This window comes from Salarias fasciatus, chromosome 2, assembly GCF_902148845.1.
Source record: "Salarias fasciatus chromosome 2, fSalaFa1.1, whole genome shotgun sequence".
Classification (NCBI taxonomy): Eukaryota; Metazoa; Chordata; class Actinopteri; order Blenniiformes; family Blenniidae; genus Salarias; species Salarias fasciatus.
In genome coordinates this window covers 15,934,664-15,956,675 of record NC_043746.1, presented here as the reverse complement: position 1 = coordinate 15,956,675, position 22,012 = coordinate 15,934,664, and the positions used below count along the sequence as shown (strand labels likewise).

General features: G+C 42.8%; 1 protein-coding gene across 4 annotated transcripts in view; it reads right to left on the bottom strand.

Moving 5' to 3' along the window:
• The window catches only part of mid2 (midline 2), a 131,792-nt gene that overhangs the window by 24,054 nt on the left and 85,726 nt on the right, over positions 1-22,012 (bottom strand). For 3 of the 4 annotated variants that reach the window (XM_030116392.1, XM_030116384.1, XM_030116377.1), the window contains 5 exons: positions 19,286-19,351; positions 17,089-17,184; positions 5,951-6,058; positions 1,472-1,620; positions 303-430 (listed from right to left, as the gene is read on the bottom strand). In XM_030116392.1, the coding sequence (XP_029972252.1) occupies positions 303-430; positions 1,472-1,620; positions 5,951-6,058; positions 17,089-17,184; positions 19,286-19,351 (547 nt within the window). The remainder of the gene's footprint in view (positions 1-302; positions 431-1,471; positions 1,621-5,950; positions 6,059-17,088; positions 17,185-19,285; positions 19,352-22,012) is intronic. The other variant, XM_030116402.1, reaches the window with a different exon arrangement.

Below are 22,012 nucleotides of genomic sequence, written 5' to 3'. Positions count from 1 at the left end.
TGCAAAATTCTAATTTGCTTGAAAAATATGAAATCAAACATGAAACTGAGCAAGTGACAAAAAAACAAAAAAACAAAAAAACAAAAAAACAGAAATCTCAGAGTATATCAGGTTTGAATGTGATTAAATGAGGTTCCTCTTCCTATAACCTGTAAAAGCTTCAAATGCGTTTATTTCTGAAGTTGACTCATGGGCCACATGCCGCGCAGAGCTGCCAGCTGCAGGCGCTTGTCCTGCTGGTTATTACCTTGATTAGATTACACACGTTCCCACCGCCGCCCAGACAGAGGTACAAGACTCACCTGTGAGGTAATCTAGTCCTTCCAGAATCTTCTTCTCCCGGGAGAAGTCCAGGGCAAAATTGTCAAACGCCTCATTCAAGTTGACGTCCGGAATGAGTACCTGGGAGGAGGCTGTCGCCATGGCAACCCTGCAGAGTGGTCAACACATGGGGGCGAGGGAAGGAAATGTCAGCAGGCGGGTAAAGAAGGAAGGTTATTAGAAGGAAGGGGAAGACGGCGGACGGGGTGAAGCATTGGAAAGAGGCAGGAAGTGGAAGAGGTGAGAAAATGTTAAGAAAATAAAGAGACGGAAGTGAAGGAACAAAGACTTTCACAAGAAAACACACGAGAAGAAAGTACAGCAGGCCGGTGCTTATCGTGGGGCGTGCGCCACACCCCGTACGGGCTCTATCTCCGTGTTGTCAAAACAGACAAACCGGGCGCACGCTAACTCCTCGGTCTTTGTGGAAACTTGTGTCTGCTCCGAGCATCAGCGAGTCGTTTGCCGCGGGACTGAGCCGCAGCCACAGCGCTGGCAGGGCTACACAGCAGCGGCGAGCGGCGCCCGTCTGCAAGACTTTAGCTCCTCGGCGAGGAGAAACAGTTGGTCGATAAAGTGCTCAGCCAGGCGCTGAGATAAAAAAAAAAAAAAAAAGATGCTATGCTAGCTAACGTGTCTGGGAAAGAAGCAGAAGAGAAAGCTGGCGGCCTGCGGCTGAGGAACGGATGAGTGCAGTGCAGGAGTGTGAAGGTGGAGAAGAAACTGCAGGTCAGAAGCTCACTTTTCACAAGCAGCCTTTTGCCTGAAGTTCAAAAAAGTTGAAAAGCTAAAAGGAAAAAACTAACACTATTGACAAAGTCCAACAAAACTGTACCATCAAGACACAAGGCTGTACTAAACACTTCCTCGTAGACTAAGAATTCTATTATTTGATTCGGTTGGACCAAACCAAAGGCAAATCAGCATGCGTAGCTGCAAATGAGCCAAACACCATGTAGTTAATGCCTTTTGATTGTGTATTAATGAAGAAAATACTCTCACAGAATTGTATTTTATATGACTAAATAACGGTTAAAATGGAGTGATATCTGTCTGTGAAAGGATTAAAAAAATAATGTAAAATCCAGATGAAATATGCACACCACCCTTTCTGGATATCACTGTGTCTCTACACATCCGTTTAGCCCACCTCTCTGCTACGTTTCGGGCGGTCTGGAGGAAGCGAGCGTGGTCGTTCTCCTTCAAGCTCTGCTCAGCCTGAGTGATGAGGGCACTGGAGCGCTCCAGACACTGGCGGCAGTTTGCAATCTGCTGAGCCAACTTGCGCAGTTTCATCACCTAGAACAAACACAAGCACAGCACACACTGAGGTACTGTTACACACAGACACACACACACACAATTTATATTCATTTTTACAACCTGAACCTTGAAGGTCTATATTTTGATAGAGCGTTCAAGGTTTCATTTAGAGATTAGGAGACGGGAAGCAACACCAGCGTTATATTATCAGGCCTTGTAAAAGTTTCCCGAACGCAACTACTTCACTCTGTGATAACGCATGAGTCTTTGATTTCCACTTCCAGAACTCAGACAAAAGTAAGTTCTCTGGTGTTTCATGTTCATCTTCTGTGACTGAAAATAACTTTCTATTTGCTCGGGGGGCAACTGAGGATCCTTCCACAACACCAATTCAGGAAAGATCCTCTAATAATTCTCCAGCTCCAAATGCATCGAAACTGTAGTTCAACAAATTCAATTTGAGGTTTTCATCATTGTGGCAGTCACTGTAATATCTGGAGCGCAGAAAAAGTGAGAAGAGGACACAGTTTGTAGAGTTGATGAACAGACAGAACAACGCTCTACATCAGGATGTTATTTTACTCTCAGCCATCCCCACAACGCAGCCTCTGCTTCCATAAAACTGGAACTGCTCTGAAAAAGCTGTGCCTGGTGGCTGCAAGCACTCGATAATAAAGCTGCAGAAGCACAATCAGAGAAACAGAAATGGAGATGCATGCACAGAAAAACTGAAGAAAAACCCACACACACACACACACACACCCACACACACACACACACACAATGGTGAGAGTCATGGTTATGAAGTGAAAAGAGCCCATTGTGTCTTTATTCCCACGTTGACCTCATGACCCTTCTGCCTGAAAGAGCTCAAATGAATAGTTTTTTTTTTTTTTTTTTTTTTTTTTGCTATCACAACCAAAGTATGATGTAAAGCAGAACATCTGTTCATATTTCCAATTAGGTTTGTTAAAGAGTATAATTTGGGGAAAACGGTTTGGTCAGATTGAAGTGCAGTGACCATTTTTTCACGAGTCAACTAAACCAGCACTGAACTGAGTTACACTACTAAAGCACTGCAGTACCACCGACTAGGACAGTTTTAATGTTTCAACTGGAAGCAGTCGGAAAAGTTAAAAGCTATTTCATAAGCCAAGTTACAAATTTTATGTGCTTCAAAGTGACCTCGGTCTGAAGGGTCAAGCCCTGCAGTGTGAATGGAGCCTATTGATTATACCAGCTTGATAATTCCAATCGCCCATGGGCCATGGCACTGCGACTGGCCTGTGGGTGTGCTACAGCATTCTTCTGTTAGAGCATAAAGAAGTCTTTCATTGCTACTTTGGAATTTAAGGTGATCTATTTATCTTTATCGCAGCTCATAAGAGTGATTCTGGAAATGAACCGAGTTCGCTGAAACTCTCCACAGCAAATAAAAACGGGCCGCTCGTGAGCCCCGAGACTATCAGCAAGAGCCGAGCTGTAAAATAAAACACCAGCTTTAGAGCGGGCTGCATTTCAACAACGATTAAATGAAGTTAAAAAAGAAGAAAAAACAAATGGCAAAGTTGAGTCGCTTCATCAGTTGACAACAAAACAGTTAAGAAACGTCTCATTTCAGAAAGGTTTTATGTAAAAAGCACAAACACTGGTTAGGAGCTCGCCATGAAAAGCTCTCAGAGAACCAAACAGTCTCTAATGTCCACTTGTGTTCTGTCAGTGGGAAACAGCGGCGCTCAGAAGTGGGTCTGAGCTCAAGACTTAATGGAGTTTTCAATTGACGTCTCAGTCGCTCTTCCACTAAGTCCACCGTAATCTGTTGTCGCCGTAAATGACATTTGAGCTGGTTGATGTCTGCACAGGGAGGAGAGGCGAGGCGGATTTAATGGACGGGTTATTATTTGGCAACATATGCCGCAAACAACAATTTTCAAGATGATTACTCCTCTACTGCAGAATAATGGACAATATGGCCCAGACTGTGTGTGTGACTGGGCGTCTCGCCTCGTGCGAAGGCTTTCTGATCTCAACTTGAAACTGAAGAGTCTTTAATCATGGAGTGCAGATGTGTCGGTAAGCAGGTTGCCTTTTTAAAAATAACCCTCTGCGGTTTCATAAACCGTGATCTCACAGGCTTAAAACTCTCCAAACCGACGAAATTATTCGTTCTGTAACTTCTCAAACAGAATTCCCACCATCAGCCACTGAGAGACACTAGTTTTCTGAAAATGCAAAGCAGATGCATCTATCTGTTCTTCCACTTTCACCTACATCCCTTCTGAGGATTTCACAGCGAGCGAGTTCGTGTTACAGTGGCATCTTAGTTGTGTCTTCAAAGCTCAAGGAACATTGATAGAATATTGAACGCTAACCTTGATAGCTGAAAAGCATCAGTGCTGGCCGTAGTGTATGAAGCCACCAGCGATACATTATGCATAAAGTTTGAGTTTCTATCTATCCATATTTCTCCGACAGAAGAGGGAATTGTCCGTCTGCTGTGAAGACAACCTTCTCTAGGCATCCAAACAACACTGACGTTTTATTTTATAGTAAAGCTCTATAAGCCGAATGTTAGGAAACGCAGGCAAACGTGACATAAGAGGTTGTCAAAGACAAAGTGCTTTTTAAAGACGTGAAAAAGGATTGGAGCTGTTAATCCTCGAGGCTCCTCACGAGTTGAGAAAGTTTTTTTTTTTTTTGCGAGAGCGGGTGGAAGACATGCAGTCATATGATTAAAAACACACACACGCGTCAGGCCATGAGAATAGTGCGCTTTGTTTGCGCAGGAAGAGATTAAGCATGACTGCCGAGTCTCCTTGGCGAGGTGCAGAGCTTGTTAAGAGGAGGTGAGAGACGGAGAATGGGAGCGCCGTTCACAGCTCTGCTCTCCATGATCAAGCCTGTATAATCCTGTTATTCTGTTGCAGAGTCACCTCTGAACATTTTCCTCTCCGGTCCTCAACAAGCAAAACACACCAGCCGTTTGTTCAAAATGCACAAAAAGGAAGCTGCTTTTATAACACCGTTGTGTACGAAATACTAATATCCCCTTCCCCGGCTGCTCTCATAACACATCTGTATTTATTTCAAGCGGCGATTGATTCACATTTTTTTTGACCCTTCAAACAAACTCCTGGTATTTTCTATGAGCTTCTGTTTTTCCCTCCACCTGCTGCCTCCGTGGCTCGATCTCCTGCTAGACAGCATTTTACAAGCCCAGACTCTCAGGAGAACAAGCTATGCTCTTTGTCTGCAATCACTGCGGACACACTCTGACACACTTCCTCTCTCTCCCTCACATACACACACACACACACACACACACATACACACCATCAGTCCTCGTGTGCGCTGTTTGGAAATCTTTCATCTCTGGACAAAGCTCTTTTGCTGCCTCGGAGTCTCCCCCACAGCCACTTAAAGCTTCACCTCTGAGAGAGTGTCTGCGTTTGGGGTGGAGGTGTGCTCGGACGGGGACGGCCACCCACGAGACACGTGGACACATGTACTCCCAAACACCTCCGCACATGACCGTCTGCACAGGAAGTCCCAGGTTCCCTTTGAAACGGCGATCGCAGGGTCAGACCCGTCTTTCCTGCCATCTCAAATTCTTTCCACACACACACACACACACACACACACACACACGCCGCCCGCCTGCACGTGGGAACGGCCCCCTCTCCCTCCCTCATTTGTTTTTCCCATTTAGTTCTATGAAGCCTGCGTGTGAAGTGTGTTTGGATAAACAAGTGGGCAACTACAGAAGCAGCAGAGCAAATATATTCAGTCCACGGCGCCGCTCCCCTCGTATTTACTCGTGAGGAGAAAACCACAGCGGAGAGTTCAAATCGGGCTTTTTCTGGCTGTATCAAAAGGCAACATGACATCCGTCTTTGAATTGTAAACTGGAGTAAAATTAATTAATCAATGTGCTATTGACTCAGCGCAGCGCAGTGTCGTGGGTCTGCTGACTGGTGGGGGGCCTCTCACTGTGGAATTTCTATTTTCTGGCTGTGTGGCTTTTCTGTAGGTGCTCCTGCTGTACCTCAGAGCTGTGAGTCTGCAGAACAGTATTAGTTTCTGAGTGTTAGCTCTCCGCTGAAATGTGAACATTTCCAGGGTCAAGTCTACCCTTCACGTATTGTTAGCAAGGAGCAGCCACTGCGAACTGAAGTTGAATAAATAAGATGAATGGGTGGATGCATCGATGGGATTTGCCTTCATGAATGTGGAAGATCAGGTTCCAGATCTGATCTCTGCTGTGTGTCTTGTAATTTATCATCACAGTCAACTCGTGATAGTTCAGATTATGCTGGAAGTTAACTGGAAAAAAACTAGGGGGGCATTCTGGGACTAATTTACGAACCTTGGACTCTTTGATCTTCACTGCGATGACCTGCTTTCTCTGCCGGATGATCTCCACCAACTCGTCGCACTCCTCCACCAGCTTAGCTTCGTGCATGGCGGTGTTTACCTGGAGAGGGAAGCAATTCAACATGAACAAACAAATAAGGAAAACACATTCGCCGGTTCACTTTCAAACCCCTGGCATGCATGAGAACACAAATATAAGTTTTAATCTACAGATCAAAACATCACATTGGCTTTGACGCTTCGTATCTCACATTTATTTTCTATTAGTGAAAACAAACAACAGCATGTTTGAAATGCATTTTTTTCTGTCCTGCTTATTTATTTGGAAGAGCTTTGCAAGATTTCTTGACAAAGAAAAGTCATATCACAACGCAAACATGTCATTTAATTTCCCATTTCATTATGCTTTCTAAACACGAGGGGGAAAAAAAGCCTCCAGCAACATTTGCAGCTGGACTGAAAACCACTTGTTATGAACTTAACAGAGATAAGTGATTTCTAACTCAACTGTTGTGTCCCAGGAATGAATATGTTACATAAACCACACACCGATCCAGAGGTAAAAAAACTGGAAGCAGGAGAAATACATGCATCTGGCACACAGTTTGGTCCAGTAGTTTGTGGGCAAAGTGAGAAAGGAATGACGAATGTCGAATTTAAATTGGGTTTGATGACTCATCTGTCAAAAACGCTCTGTTCTCTGCTGGAGGTGTTTTTGTACATATTTGATACACAGAAACATTCTTTACAGTGAGAAAGTTAAGAATTGTTCGAAAACTCATCTCTTCATTAAAGAGAACCCATGAATGGTCTGTAGAAACAATCATTAATTCACTGGTGAAATATGCTTACGCCAATTTAATAGACTCTGTGATTATTTTAGGACCGCAGTTGTCATGGCAACTCATCATCACTTCACAGTTTGAGGCCAACACTACGGGAGCAGCCAGCTCTCGGCGTGTGTGGGTAGGTGTTACAGTAACATTAGGAGTGTTTTCTGAATTGCAACATAAACCTGCACCAACAGGTCTGCCAATCGCTAAACACACTTAGCACCACACTAAAAGCTGCTGAAACACTTATGGCAGGGGTTCAAATGCAGAAAAAAAAAAAAAATATGACAAAACTGCCCTGATTCATCTGCACTGGCAGAGAGCAGAAAGCCAGATTTGCATTTCAGACAATCACTAATGTTTCTGGATGACATTTGACTGATGGCTTTCAGAGGAAGGGAGGTTTACCACTGTGTTAAGTGTTCGCAGCTTCACCAGGAGAGGCAACGGGAAAACACAGAGGTTAGACTGAGAAACCACGCGTCTGAATGATGCTTCACCTGGTGTCAAAGACTGGAGGTTCACTTTAAACGATTTCAAAATGCATGCGTTTTGTCTGGCTGCGTGGGTTTTCTTCCGTGAACTCATGTGTTTGTATCCATGTCCATAGTTTTATATCTGTGTGAGGTCTATGATGTACCTGAGACCTGAACAGAGCGCAGTCTGACAGAGTTTCCATGCACTGTGATCGCAATCTAGATCTATAGCTAAAACATTTACATGAAAACTAAACATAATGTGGCAAAAACTCAGTGTTGATGAGGTGGAAGCTTCACTAAACGCTGGACGACGGAGAGTCACTCCCATCCTGTGGCAGCGAGAGCCACTACTCGGTCTGTGAAAGCCAATTCAGACATCACAAAAAAAACCCATATATTTATTTCAGAATATTCAGAAGTGAATCATCCTGTCACAGTGACAGCAGAAAGCTTTCCCCCAACCAGACAAACAGAGTTCACCAGAACAAGCTAACTGCAAGGGAGAAATTCACCAACACTTCAAGCAGAGACTCACAAAATCACCGAAGCTGTTTAAAAGCCACAATCCAGAAAAATATAAATGATCACAAAAGCAAACGGTTGCCTGGGATGAATCACAGGGTGCTGCAGTGTTTGTTGTCACAAAAAGTGATGAAGGGGTGTTTTCTGCAGTTACACCAAACTGTAAAGACCAAACAGAAACACCACACATTACACAGCGCAGAGGCTGCGCTCTGAACTGATACAAAGAGGATTTTTTTCTGAACTTTTTCCGTTATTTAAATACATGTATAAATATGAGTGTACCATGTCAGGTTGAAGAGAAACATAATCCAGTGAATTTCTGGATCCAGTTCAATAAAGACAACTGCAATCATGTGGAAAACCGCTGACTCAACACATTACATTAGATTCTTTTTGTTTAGTTGTTTGAGATACACATGAATGCACTTTCACACAGGTGATCGTTTAGTGCGAGCCTCGACTCTGGCATCTTATGTTTCATCTCGTTTTGATGAGTTTTTGATTGCAAAACCTTACAGGGTTGTTAAACTGTCACGCTGACGAATATGAAATCACTCTGCATAACAAACATGCTCCACTCATCACTTCGCAAAGTTGATTAAAATGTGACAACGACCACTTAAACCTCATTACTCACACGCTCACCCATGATGCACTTTTCTGAACACCTGTCTTTGTGAGGACGCTCATCAGGGATTGATTCTCAGACCACTGAGCCAACCTTGACCATCATAGCGAAAGTTTTTTAATTAATGCTATTTATATTTCACAAAAAAGAAAACAAAAATCTGACAAAAATCCCAACTAATCAATATTACAGTCAATAATAGATGATTGATTGCAAACATTTCCATATGATAAAGCAAGAACACTTCCAAAGTTGTCTTTTTGGACTTTTCTCTCACCAACCTCACGCTTTAATCCTCAGTGTGATCCACCTGGAATGATTGTATTTGCATGCATGACCTGCCGCCGGTTGTCTTCTGGAGAAATGTTCGGATGTCATCCAGCAATCACCGCAGCTGAGATGAAACGAGGAATTACTCTTTGGTGTGAAAAGATGTGAGGAAAACTAACAGGAGGCTGGGATGATGAAACACTATTGTCCCTCTCAATTACAAAGCGATCCCGATTTCACTGCAGTTTCACTTCTTTTCCAAATTTTGAACAGGTTTTTTTTTTTTAAATTAAAATTTTCAAGCTGAGAAATCAAACAATCTGATGATATTGGTTTGAAGTGCATTTGTTTCTGTTGACGAGGGCTAATAATTATATCAAATATACTCAATTTACCACGGCTTCTTCTCTGTGCAATGTAGAAAATGACTATGTTATGAATATTCAAGTATATCCTGTCACACAATTGCTTTTAGTTGATCACATTAAGCTGTTTTTTTCCTCGCTCCTTCGGACAGAAAAGAACATCCATCATGTGCTCTGAGCTCAAGAGCGAGTGCCAGCAGCGTGCGCGAACAGACACAGAAGATGTAGGACGAGTGACTTAAAAGAAAAAAGAGCACAGGAACCACCGTCTGGCGGTGGTTTGGGTTAAAGAAGGACAGCGTTAAACAAACAAGTGTTGTTCAACATGTGCTGCTATAGCGTCGCCACTAAAGGCAGCAGCACAACAACTTTAAACCATTTGAAAAATCCACCTACGAGAAAATAGAGAGCGTTTGAAACTCCAAACATCAACATGTCCCACCGGTTCCAAAGAAGATGATAAAGCAACCAGCCGAAAGGTTTCTGTGACAATCTTGTGCAAAATATGCTCTTTCAGTTTTTAAGTGATAATTTTATGATTGCGCTGTTTAAGAAATATTTGCAACAAAGTCACAAATCAGTGTATATTAATGCAGCATGAACAAGAATGTTTTAATGTAGACTCCGACTCATCATACTGGTGTGATTGTATGCATCAAAAACATTAATTTAAGGATTAGACGATGTACAATGCATCGTGGTATTTGGAGATATTGATAAAAGGCCATGATACTCAGTCTTACTGCTGACAGTAATTAAACTGCAGTAACTTTGATAAATGTTGTTCCAAGTGTTACAGATCTCTATTTGTAGGACCTGTGGATGATCCTATCAGCATCATTAGGATTAATGTGGAGCCCATTGTTTGTGATCTGACAACAGAACAAATGATCAAAAGAGCAACTTATTTGTACAAATCTTCAAAGAGTCCTCACATCTTCTCAAGTGAAGGTGGAAGGCGGCACAAAGTAAATATGCTCCAATCCATCAAGAGATTAACTTCAGCTCAAGCACTATGTCAAGATTAAATGTTTTCACATAACAGAAAGAAGCACTTGCATGGTAAACTGTATATATAACTTTTTTCCCAGCTCCATCTACCTGACAGTCATGTTGAACAGCACCGCTCTGTTGTTTCAGCAAATAATCGCCTCATTGCTGTGGAAGCCCGAGCTGAGTGCCAATCATCCACACGTTGTCAATCAAGCAGAGGTGAAGCAACTTAAAATGAGGCTCTGCTCCCTAAATTTCTCCGATATTGTCATTCAGCAGTGCGATTTCGCACTATGCGGTGGTTTTGAGAGAATCTGTTGACTCTTGAGAACGAGCTGAATTGTGCCGGTTTAATGACGCTCATTCAGTTCAGAAAATACCATGCGCATCTGTCACAAAGGCTCTCACAGCTGCATCTCCATAATAACATCACAAACACCGGCGAACGCTGCCAAATTACCCGCCCACCAAGACATAACAAATCCCAACCACTTCCTTTAACTGAAAGTCTTTACAAACTGTTCTATTAAGCGAGCATTGTTCACACCCACACAACTTTACTTGTCTCTTTCCAGTTCCTGAAGTTGTGTTCGCTACATGGTTACTGTTGGAGCTGCAGCTCCTGATTCAACATGAGAGGGTGTCAAGAAAATGTCAGATAAATCAGAGTTTGATGATTATTTTGGGGGGGGAAAAAAAAAAAAAAACAGGCTCAAAGAAGACAAGGGACCAAAACAACAGTTTAAAGATGTGAAAAGTAAAGTGTCCTCATGGAAATTGAAAAACTTAGGTTCAGGTTAATCACAGAACAGTTGGATGGTTCGTTAAAATGATCTCGCTCTGAATTGATCTGAATTCGAGGTTCGACTGTTACTGGACCAGAGTCCTATTGAGCAAATCAAAAGACTTTACAACAAAACAGAAACAAAGTGTTCACAAAAACGACACAGTTACTGTAATGGAATAACTTTAAATAGCATATGTGAACATTATCTGCTAAATTAGGAATTAAAAAGGTTTAAATGGACGAAACAGGCTTTCTGAAGTTTGTTTGTTCAATCGGTTCCGAGGGTGGAAATGAAAACACAGCTCAGCTTCTTAGAACTCTTCTAATGAAAAGATGTGTTTTGTAAATAGATCCTGTGAGAACGACTGACGTAGACAGTACGTTGATATGATTTCCAGTCTGCTCTGAGAACACTAACGCTGTTACATATTTCACTTTCATAACTTGCGTCAGTGTCTCAGTGAACCTTTTCCAGCTGAACTAATCTAAAATCTATTACATCTTTGAATAATACTTATTAAAAACAAGTGATTCTTTAGATTCACCTCAGCTCTGCAATGGTACATAGGTTTAAATGAGAACGAACACAAGCATTAGTTTACAGAAAATTAGAGACATTTGTGAGGGGGAAAACATCTGGACAGACAGATCCAGACCACATCCAGCCGTCCATGTGCTGAGATTGAACATGTGGACATCTGTGGCTTCGGCTGCAGCTCCACCACCAACACTGTATCGCTTCCAAAATGTGCAACTCTCGCCACTTCGCCTCCCACCGCAAAAACTTGGTGGGGGACTGGTCCAGGTTCAGAGCAGCTGTTTAACCCTATGCCGACACCGAAAGCCTCGCATCTTGAATCAATCTGATGCTCTTTCCATTTCCATTCGCCGCAGCTCCCTTTCATTTATTCATTTCTTCCCTGCTCCGCCACTTCCACTGGCTCTGATTGTGTCAGCTTCTCATTGACCACTTCACGCCCTCAGTCCCTCCATCCCCCTTCGCCTCTTCCTTCTCTCACATGATTCCCTCATACAGATGCAGGATTTGTTCTGACAGCTTTATCTCTGGAGCTGTTTTCATGTTTTCAGATATTTCTGACACCGAGCTATAGAGGCACATATCCCGGATGTTAATTCAAAAAAAGGGTGATAATTGGGAAACCTTTACTGGTTATTCATTCGATGACAGGCTTCATATGCTGACACAGTCTGAAATGCCTTTATTAAGGTAGATTTTCTGTAAACATGCTCTCAATTTTCGGCAAGTTGATGAAAAACATCCATCAGTATTCATCAACTACGTATTCCTGTGCACTTACCAAATATATTAAAGTTTAAAACCAAAGTTTTTGCCAACTCAATTTAGCTTCAGTTTGCTCATTAAGCGAGTCATTTGTCTTACTTTTTTGGTCAAATTTGCTCTGGACTCAGCGTACCTTTTAATCACTTACCATAAAACTGTAGAGGAGACATTTATGCTTCCCAGGTGACTCTCCAAAATGACTTTGGTGAACTTCTGCTTTAGTCCCACCAGCAAACTGACATTTTAGTTATTATTTAAATATCTCTTTTACTATCACATTGATTGCTCTGAAATTTGGCGCAGACTTTGATTTTCCCCCTGTGAACTTTGGTGCTCAATCTAGTTTTTTAACGACCTCCATAAGGTCGAAAACTACAAGTTCTTCATACTTGGGAAAAAAGATGTTCGATCGCGCTTTCTATCCATCCATCACACACAGTCACAGACATCTCTGGTGTATTTAGAATTTAGAAAAACAAACAAATAATAAAAACAAACTACATATGTAGAGGAGGAAGATGCAGACCAGCTAACCCTTCAAACACTGAGTGAACCGTCTGACGGTTCTTCAATAACTCTCATCAGAATCAGAGGCCTTTGTTCGTACAGTTTGAGAGAGCTGCTCTAAAAGTCTTTTTTTTTATGTTACATCATCCATCCTTTGGATAAAAAGTTTCTGACAGAAAAGACTAGCTTGGCATAATGACACTAACAGAAACCTTTCACAAATATACAGATTTATAAAATACGGCGTGGGCATCTGTTAAAAGCATGAGCACACAGTAATGACTCCATAAGTGCAAAAATGTAATCTATTTACATATATGCCATTAGCCCTCTGCATTGGTGTTTTCATCTGGAGGTAAAAGTCGAACTCCCTTAACATTATAGAAATAATACAGCGAAGACAAACAGCGCTGACGGACTGTTCAGTCTCCTTGATGTCTGAGCTGAAAGGTAAAGATCGGCGAGACGAGACCCAAAACAAAGGATTAGGCGGCATTATACTTCCATCTCCATGCTGCGAATTCATATTCCGCACACAGCAGGATCAGCCTCGGTGTACACACATCGAGACGGGTCCCGGCTAATGACTTACAGCTCACTGTTTAATCAGTAGACATTCATGTCTGAAGGTTTAAACCCACCAGGCTTCTGTCTGAGGTGAGTTTTTTTTCTTTTTTCTTTTTCCACACACATATTTTTCAGTGGCTTCCTCAAACAATGCTAACTCCACATTAGCTCTGTCTAGACGACGCTTCCCCGCCATGAGCCAGACAACCTACGCATTATTAGGAAGTCCCCTCTTATTAAAGCCGCCTGCGAAGGCGTCCTGTAGCCACACCATCTCGACACGCCGCCGCGGAGGGCGGCTGAGCCGCAGCCTCGGCGAGGACAAACACCGAGAACTTAAAGTAGGACAGAAAGAGCGAAAAGCCAATCAACTTTCTTTTATAGAAAACTGCAAGAACTTTACAACTCTCAAGTTTGAAATCTCGGTGGCATCGGGCTTTGAGGGGGTATTATTGAAAGTGTGAGAGAGGAGGCTTTCTGGGAATTACATGGAAATGTGCACAAAACTTGCACGGTGGCAACAAAAGAATGAGTGCCTGCATCCTCCGAGATGTCCGTTTGAAGAAAAAACTTTTACTACGACTAAATAAAAGTGATGGCTGCCATGGGGCTTGCTATTAAACTTTTAAAATACAGCAGAAAATGAGGAATTTAGCTTTTGTGAACAGTAAAGCACCAGATGTTCCGTCAGGCACTCTAAAAGGCATTTAATTAAAAACGCTGTGAACGGTGGTGCGCCGTGATCAGGCCAGAATACGTCCATCTAACAGGTAAAAGGAATCTCTGCCGTCACTCAGGGTTTCTACTGTCACCTTATCACAATATTTCAATATCAAAGAGATTTTGTACTTTTCAAAAACGCCTCCTCACTGCTTACAATCAATATTCAAGCAACATAAATAAATTGAAAAGCCAGGTATCGTACCCTCCTCTCACCGCTCTGGAAAAATGCTGCGAGTCATTCTGAATGTTATCAGGAACAAAAACCCGAAACCAAATGCTGCGAGGCTAGAGGCCTTCCCAAGAAAGAAGCATCCTCCACAAGATCAAGTCTCTGCATCTTCTCCAAGAACGAAGAGAGATATCTTTCCAAAGAGCGGCCCTGGAGAACGGCTCCGCCGCTGTGAGTGCTGACACACTGGAAGCTGATTCACGCTGCGTTTGATCGTATCTTCGGCACCAATACAGTATGATGCAAACAAGGAGGAAGAGGAATCCAGGTCAGGCTCAAAGCTCTTCGGAGATTTATTATTTTGCACACTCTCTTCTCTCTACACTAAAACTCCCACTTTTCAAATTCTCTTTTTGTGTTGCATTGCATTATTGCTGAGCGTTTTATTTCGGTCTGAAAGACCACAGGTAGTCACGCGAACAGTCTTGGCCTTTTTACCTCTCTCTTGGTTTGCCCTCTCAACCCTCGTCTTTCTCTTTTATCTCCCATGTTCCTTTGCGGCCCTTTCTCCTCCATTGTCTTTACATTTTCACCTCTTTCCATCTTTTTTCGTCATTCAAGTCCTGCGGCCGCTCGTGAAGAGCCACTGTGTGTAGCGTGAACTCACCCGAAAACATTTCAAGCCCCTCATCCATCAAGTAAATAATTCAACTAGACTTTTTGACACTGGAGCAGCTCAGACGGAGTACAAATATAGTAGAAAAACATATATTTTTCTTTAATAATTGCTTAAGAATCGGTGGAGTGCGATCGGCCCCATGCTACTGCGTCTCATTACTCTTTGATGAATAACTGATGAGATTTGCTGCTGCTGTTGTTGTTGTTGTCATTGGCACAACGCTGCTGTGCACGCAAAGACAAAAGAAGATAGATTTCTTTTTTTTTATTTTCATGCACTGTTGACGAACGGTCCTCACTTAATGAATCACGCTGTGATCATTTAATTTTGATTGGGTGAGCGGCTCTATGAGCTGCTGCTCACGGCCTCGGAGTGACTCAGAGAAAATAGGAGTCATGCCTGGCTAATAAGAAATGAACTGCACACAGAGCGACGGCAGCAATAAAGCGTATTTGTCCCGTGTATCCATTAATGTCAAATCACACAGAGAAATGATTGTGTTCATTATGAGCGAGCGTGCTAAAGCGGGTTCTTGTGCGAGTGCGTGTTTGTGGTCTTGTATTCTCACTTTGCGGAACACAACTTCTAAAGCATGCTGCACTTGAAGCGGAGGGAAGCCGTGCGGCTTAAGATGCAGTTTTGGTGCAAACATTACAAGTAGGCTAAGGGTCAGCGTCATGGTTGGGGTTAAACTCATGCAAAACCTGGGAATCTACACCATTGGGATGGGACATTCCTTTTACAATCCAAAAAGCAATCCTTAATGATGTGTTTTAAGTGGTTAATATATGTTTTTTTTTTGGAGAAAAGTTTGATTAAAGTATGATTTCATTAAGATGAATCCCTCAGTAAAGTTTAGAGGGAAAACACATTCCAGCTCTGGATATGCCTCACAAAACAAATCTGTGTTCTTTTCTCTCTCTTTTTTTTTTTCTCTTCATACCGATGATCAAGAATACAATCACTAAGTACAAGATCGTACTTTAAAGCTTCTTCCGGCTGCAGTTCGACTCATAACAAGGCGAATGGAGATCTAATTCTTCAGCAGACGGGTGCGAGTTCAATCCAGGAGACTGAAGTGCAAACATTTCTTGAAGGTTGTCACTAAATCGAAGCGGGTGAGGTGTGACTCATCACCAGCTGACAGGTCAAATAAAGCTTTCACGTCAAAGATATACGCCGTTTGACAGATAATCTCATCTGACTTGACTAGGGGGCATAAATTTCTTATCCGGGTGGTGCCAGTGGGAATTAAACTGGTGCTAAGGTAATTCATCCCAACCATCATAGTCAGCGCGGTGAGACTAATTGGAAAATACATTTTGAGGGAAAAAATCTTACGCCGTTACCGGTTACGTTAGAGATTTTGAGGAGGTACAATCTGAAAACGCGACACGTTGAAAGCTTTACCTGCAGCTGTCAGCAGGAACGGGGCATAAGATGGAGTAGTTGTAGCAGCTTTGGTAAAGTGGACACTCCTGTGTGTGTGAATTACATAACTCCACTTGAGAACGGTTTGAAAGTGAATCACTGCTGGGTGCTATTAAAGCTCATCTGGAGACTGGAGAGCTGAGACCCACTAAGGAGAAGGTCAGCGACACTCCAGCAAGTACCCAATGTTTTTGTTTTAAGGATTGTTCAATCAGCCTCACGACTGATACTAAAAAAAAAAAAAAAAAAAAAAAAAAGGACCTGCACATTTCAGGAGATACTCTGACACATTTTAGCCCTATTTCTTGACGTTTTAGGAGCAGTGAAGGGAGGTGAGTTCAGACTGGGGGAGCAGGCTGTTGCATCAGCAAAGAAGCCGAGAAAAGAAACGGCTGCACAGACACTTGATATCTGTGCTTTAAAATTAATAGATGCTGGTTGTTACCCCACCTAAAATTCAACATGTAATCCTCCGAGTCATCAATAATGCAGCGTGTCTGATTCTGGTACACTTTCTTTAAGATTTGACTTTATAAAATATGCGAAAACAATATCGGATCCTTTAAAAGAGCACAATGAGCTGCTAAAATTCACTTTCAGTCTTGAGAGCAATCAATATTTCATCAATAGCTGGTGAGGGAACAGAGAATGGAGCTCTAGTTAGAGGGCTCGCACAAACACGGTCACGATCCAGAGAGAGAAATACACTAAAGCTGAGGGTAATCTGACAGGAGAGCTAAATTCAGTCAACAAACTCAACCCAAACAGCGTCATCTTGTAGCTGACCAAATACTTTTGGGATTTCCTTTAAACTAAAACAAAGTTTCAAAACAAACTCGATCACTTTGAATGTAAAGAAGGTGTTGCGTACCTCCACCTGCTGACAGATCTGGATGAGCTTGGCCATCTGGTTCTCCAGCTCGCTGTTCCTCTTCACCAGGTTGGTCAGGTTGTTCTCCAGCGTTTGCTTCAGGAGCAGAAGGAAGGAAGAAAAGCGAAGGACAGGAGAGGAAAACCAAGAAACAAGGAGACAAAATTAATCGGAGTAACGTGACTGCACATTTACACTTCTGATCTATAGCTGTCGTGACGGGGGGATCTTTATTATTTATTACGTGAATAAGTAGATATGTTTGTCATCTATGTGAGATTACATGATGGTTTTTTTCCAGAATTTCTCTATTGAAATATTTATGCTACATCACTGCTCTGCTATAATCTACTCAGGACTGATTCAGAAAGTTCACATACATCTGTGTTTTACAATAATAATGAACCCAACGGGGCCTGCTTATGTTAATCACATCCACTGTAAGGTTACGCCCCCATCTTTACACTCATGGAGCTGCATTATTCATCAAACGGTATCAAGAACAGATGACATACAACCACTTTAATGGGACTCACTATCTTAGAGATGCATTACTTCCTGATGTCACATTCAACTCGGAGAAGGATTGATTGTATAAAAGATTTTCAAAATAAGAGGGATATTTTCATTCAGCATAATCATTGTGATAACAGAAATGAAAATTATAAGAGAAACAAATAAGTGAAGTTAAAAAATAAAGCATACTTGATTTAAAACATTAGAACTCAATGCAATGCAAATGTAATGAATATAAATAAAAATTCTGAAATGACCTGATATAAGTAACCGTAGTGTAACAGGTCTGACTGTTGCAGGATCACACACAACCTTGCCTTCAAATCCCAAAAGGAATCACCAAAAGCGCCTTTTAATGTGAGGAAGTCCCACAGCAGCGGCATGATCGACCTCGAGTGACGCAAGACAAGCGGCTCTGATTTAATTGGATTTCAATCTAATCATCCCACATGTTTTGTCCAGTTTGCTGATGAGGGAGACAGATTTTATTGATAAATCGAGCAGAAGAGGCGATGCATCGACCAGAGGGAGTGTCAGAGCCTTAATTACCCCTGGGAAATCCAACACAGGGAATACTAATGCTTTGTGTAGGGTATAATTTATTTATCAATTAGACATAAAACATGACAGGAAACTGGTTCTGATGTGAAGAAATCCAAGAAAACTGAGCAAAGTCCCAGAAGAATGTACATCAGTGGGTCTATACGCTACAAAGGCCTATGAGCTAAAACATTATCTCAACTTTCCTGGCAAAGATAAGCTGGAACAAGAGAAAGATCTCTAGAACTGTACAACATGAACATACTGCAAATCCATGCATTTGGAAAGATGCTGCCCATAATCCTAAAAGCACTTTAATAAATGAGTTAAAACAAACACCAGAGGAAATATCAGGTTCATAGTGATGTGTCAATCCCTTCAAAGTAACTGAAACAAAGCAGTCTTCCTAATATTGGGACACCAGATTCATAATCCACACAAATTAAACAAAAAAACAAACACAAAACAGAACTAACAATAAATAAAAGCGCTCCGTTAATCAACCTTCAGCAGTAAACTTTCAAGATCAAACACTCAATTACAGTTAATTTAACATGACTGCTCGGCAAGTGCAAAACAAAGGGTGCGCGCACACACAAATGAATTCGCTCAAAATGCATATACATTACAAAAGATGGAGACGGTAACAAATAAATGGGAAGCCAGAAACAGAAGTGCCTTTTCAAAGGGAGCAAATCAATGTTGGTGGCGACGGGCATCAAAATAACATTTGCAGCTGCGGGGAGAACAAAGCGGCAGACAGGCGGCGGCGGGCGTTTGAAGCGCCTCGGCTCATGCATGTGGAGGGGGGAGGCGGGCCGAACAAGCACCTGACCTCAGTTCTGACTGTCTGTCAGACCTGTCTACCAGGCATCCCCCTGTGCTCCCCGCTATCTCCTCCGCCGTCACTCACCGTGATTTATTCCGTCTGCCTGTTGTGTGTTTGACTTTGCGCCCACCTAATTATTTATCTACCTGCTTATCTCACTCTGCGCTTCCCCCCTTCCTTATCCGACCAGGTGTCTGCCTCTGTGTTTGTCTGTCCCTCTGAGTCCCAGCGCCCGCAACAAAGGAGAGGGAGGGGGTGGCGGAGGGGGAGGGGGAGGGGAGGTGTTTGGTAAAAGTCAGCCAGGGAACTCACCGCAGCGCTTGTCTTTGAAGCCTCCATTACCGCATCTGACACTCTGCCCGGGCTCACCTGATAAGCCTACGAACACACACATACACCTACATAAGTGCACACATAAACACACACACACGCACAGACAAGCCTGATCGCACACGGCTCCAGCCTAAAGCTCAGTAAATGAAGAGAAGAACTCCCTCCAGAATAAGTTGTCGCAAACACTTTTTTTTTTTTTTTTTTTTTGGGAGGGGGGGGCATTTTACACAAGGACTTGAATGCAGATGAGACGCCTCGCGGTGTCTGTTGATATTTGCTCCCAGGAAACTCGTCCTGGAGTCGCATTACTGGAACCAACACTCCGTTGTTGTGTTGCACCCTTCCCTGTGTGTGTGTGTGTGTGTGTGTGTGTGTGTGTGTGTGTGTGTGTGTGTTTGTGTAAGAGTGAGTTTGAAGTGGAACATCAGTGAGTGGGGACAGATGGGTCATTAATTAGCAAGCTGGAGACGAAGATGATTAATACATCAGAACACAACTGCCCCCCCAAGAGACCGCAGGGAAACAAACTCCTCTGTCCTCTACCTACATCCATGCATGCATGTCTGAGTGTGTCGGTGTGTGTCAGTGTGTGTGTGGCTCAGTGGGGATCTGCATGTAAACAGCTTTGACTTATTTGAGCATGCTTATCGTATTTTCTTTTAGTGCAAGCCAATGATATTAGTTGATATTTTGGTCAATGAATAAAAAATTAGTGCATTCAAGTGCGGTGTGAAAGTGTGTGTGCGTGTGTGTGTGTGTGTAGTCTGGGTTCAGGGCTGTGTTGGCACCCGCGTGGCCTCAGCAGGACGAGTGGCAGAGAAAGAGAAGGAGGCAAAGCAACTGTCAATAGCGAACTCATTAACACACACGACGGACATCAGAGGCGGCTGGAGAGCCACTCAGAGATGGCGAGCTGGAGCAGAAGAAAACAAACGGGATCATGGGAAAACATGGATGAATGGGGAGGGAGAGAGAGAGGAACAAAAAAAAAAAAAAAAAAAGGTCAGGTGTGAGGAATAGGTTGCCAGCAAGTGCTGGATGGATGGTAAAATGCAGGAAGAAGCTAACTGAAAGGTCATCTAAAGCAGAATGGAGTTTTCATACAACATGATGGCCGATTCAGTCAGAAAAAGTCCCATTCGGTTTTCATAATTGTTACACAGTGTCAGGTCAAATGTGTCAAGTAAAGAAATATTGCCTCCTCCACTACTTGGTAAAAATGGGTCAGACTGGGGCAGGCCGGCAAACTGCGCTGCGCTCGTCTTAGTTGGCCTTGCATTTGCAACACTGAGGGTGTAGATAACCAACTCAGTGCTATCTGTAAAGCTTTCATGAGGATCATGTCTGACATCTTAGAATATTTTTGGGATAACTCAAAACAGCTAATAAAACATCTTCAGCTCACATTCCGAAGCTGTGAATTCATTAGTTCAAATTGTTCCAGTGGACTCGAATATCTGAGAAATTTCAACATCAGTGTTAAAAAAAACTTGCTGTGTAGCAAACATGGAGTAAGGGGTTTAATATTGAACAGACACAGAGAGAGAAAGCCAATGAAATGAGAATGGGGTGTGTGGAGAGAGGAGAAACGGCGAATGGATAAAGATAAAGTGTGTTTCAGTTGCTTGAAGCATGTGATGGTGCTTCCTGGCGTCGGCAGGGTTATTAGCACCAGATAATATCTTTCATTCATTGATTCAGCTTGAGACGGCATGTCGCGAAAGTGGATCATGAGAGTGTGACAGAGATGAAGTGGGGGGGGGGGGGATGATGGGATGGAAATAGGCCCAGGTCTCACGCTGAGGGGACTCGCAGTCTGGCCAACCCTTCAGATCAGTCTTCATTTGCTTGCTTTCAGCTTCTCTCTTTTCCCCCTGTTATCTGTCTTACTGCCATTCACTCGCTGTCTCTCCCTTCCACGGCGTGTTTCCTCTCCTGCTAACCTGACTTTTTGTCTTCTCTCTTGTTCTGCTGGCGCTCCTTCAGTCCTTATTCTGTCCGTCCCGGCGCAGCTACGACTGCAGCTGCTGACAGCCCATCATCTCGGGTTAGATCAACACCCCCTCACATGACTTCACTGTGTTTCGGGGCTCCTGGGTTTCACTCCTTTACAGATGATCCATTTCTCTCAGGACACATCCCTATTTATATTGCACAAGCTAGACTGAAAGAGAGGGGTTGCAAGGGGAGGAAAAAAAAAATGACACCCCTTTCTTACAGCAGACTTGCATGTGATGAAGGGTTTAGTGAACACACATTTGAAGAGACTGCTGTCACTGCTCACAGTCTGCGACACAGGTCCTCACATTTTACTGCCAAACAATACAATTACAGAGAATTTCATCACAAGCAACGAGAAAATAAATAAAGCTATAAATGTGTCTACAAACTGACAGTCCAAACGCCTTGTGAAAGTTTAATTCAATCGCAAATGGGACACCGAAGGTGAAAAAACGCGTTGTAAAGGTGGCCACTCTCGCCTCAGAGCCAAGATGACCGCAGCCTGGGGGCCTTTCCATGTACTTTGGTTTATTTACACAGTCTGACAACATGCCTGTAGGTTAACTGGTGATTCAAAATGAAATTAAATTTAAGGTGTAAAACAAAAGGCAGGAGGTCTGTCCAGGATGCTTGACCCACATCCAGCTTCAATCACTGGCTCCAGCAGAGAGTGAAGTCTTCTGTATGGGAACAATCTGAACATGA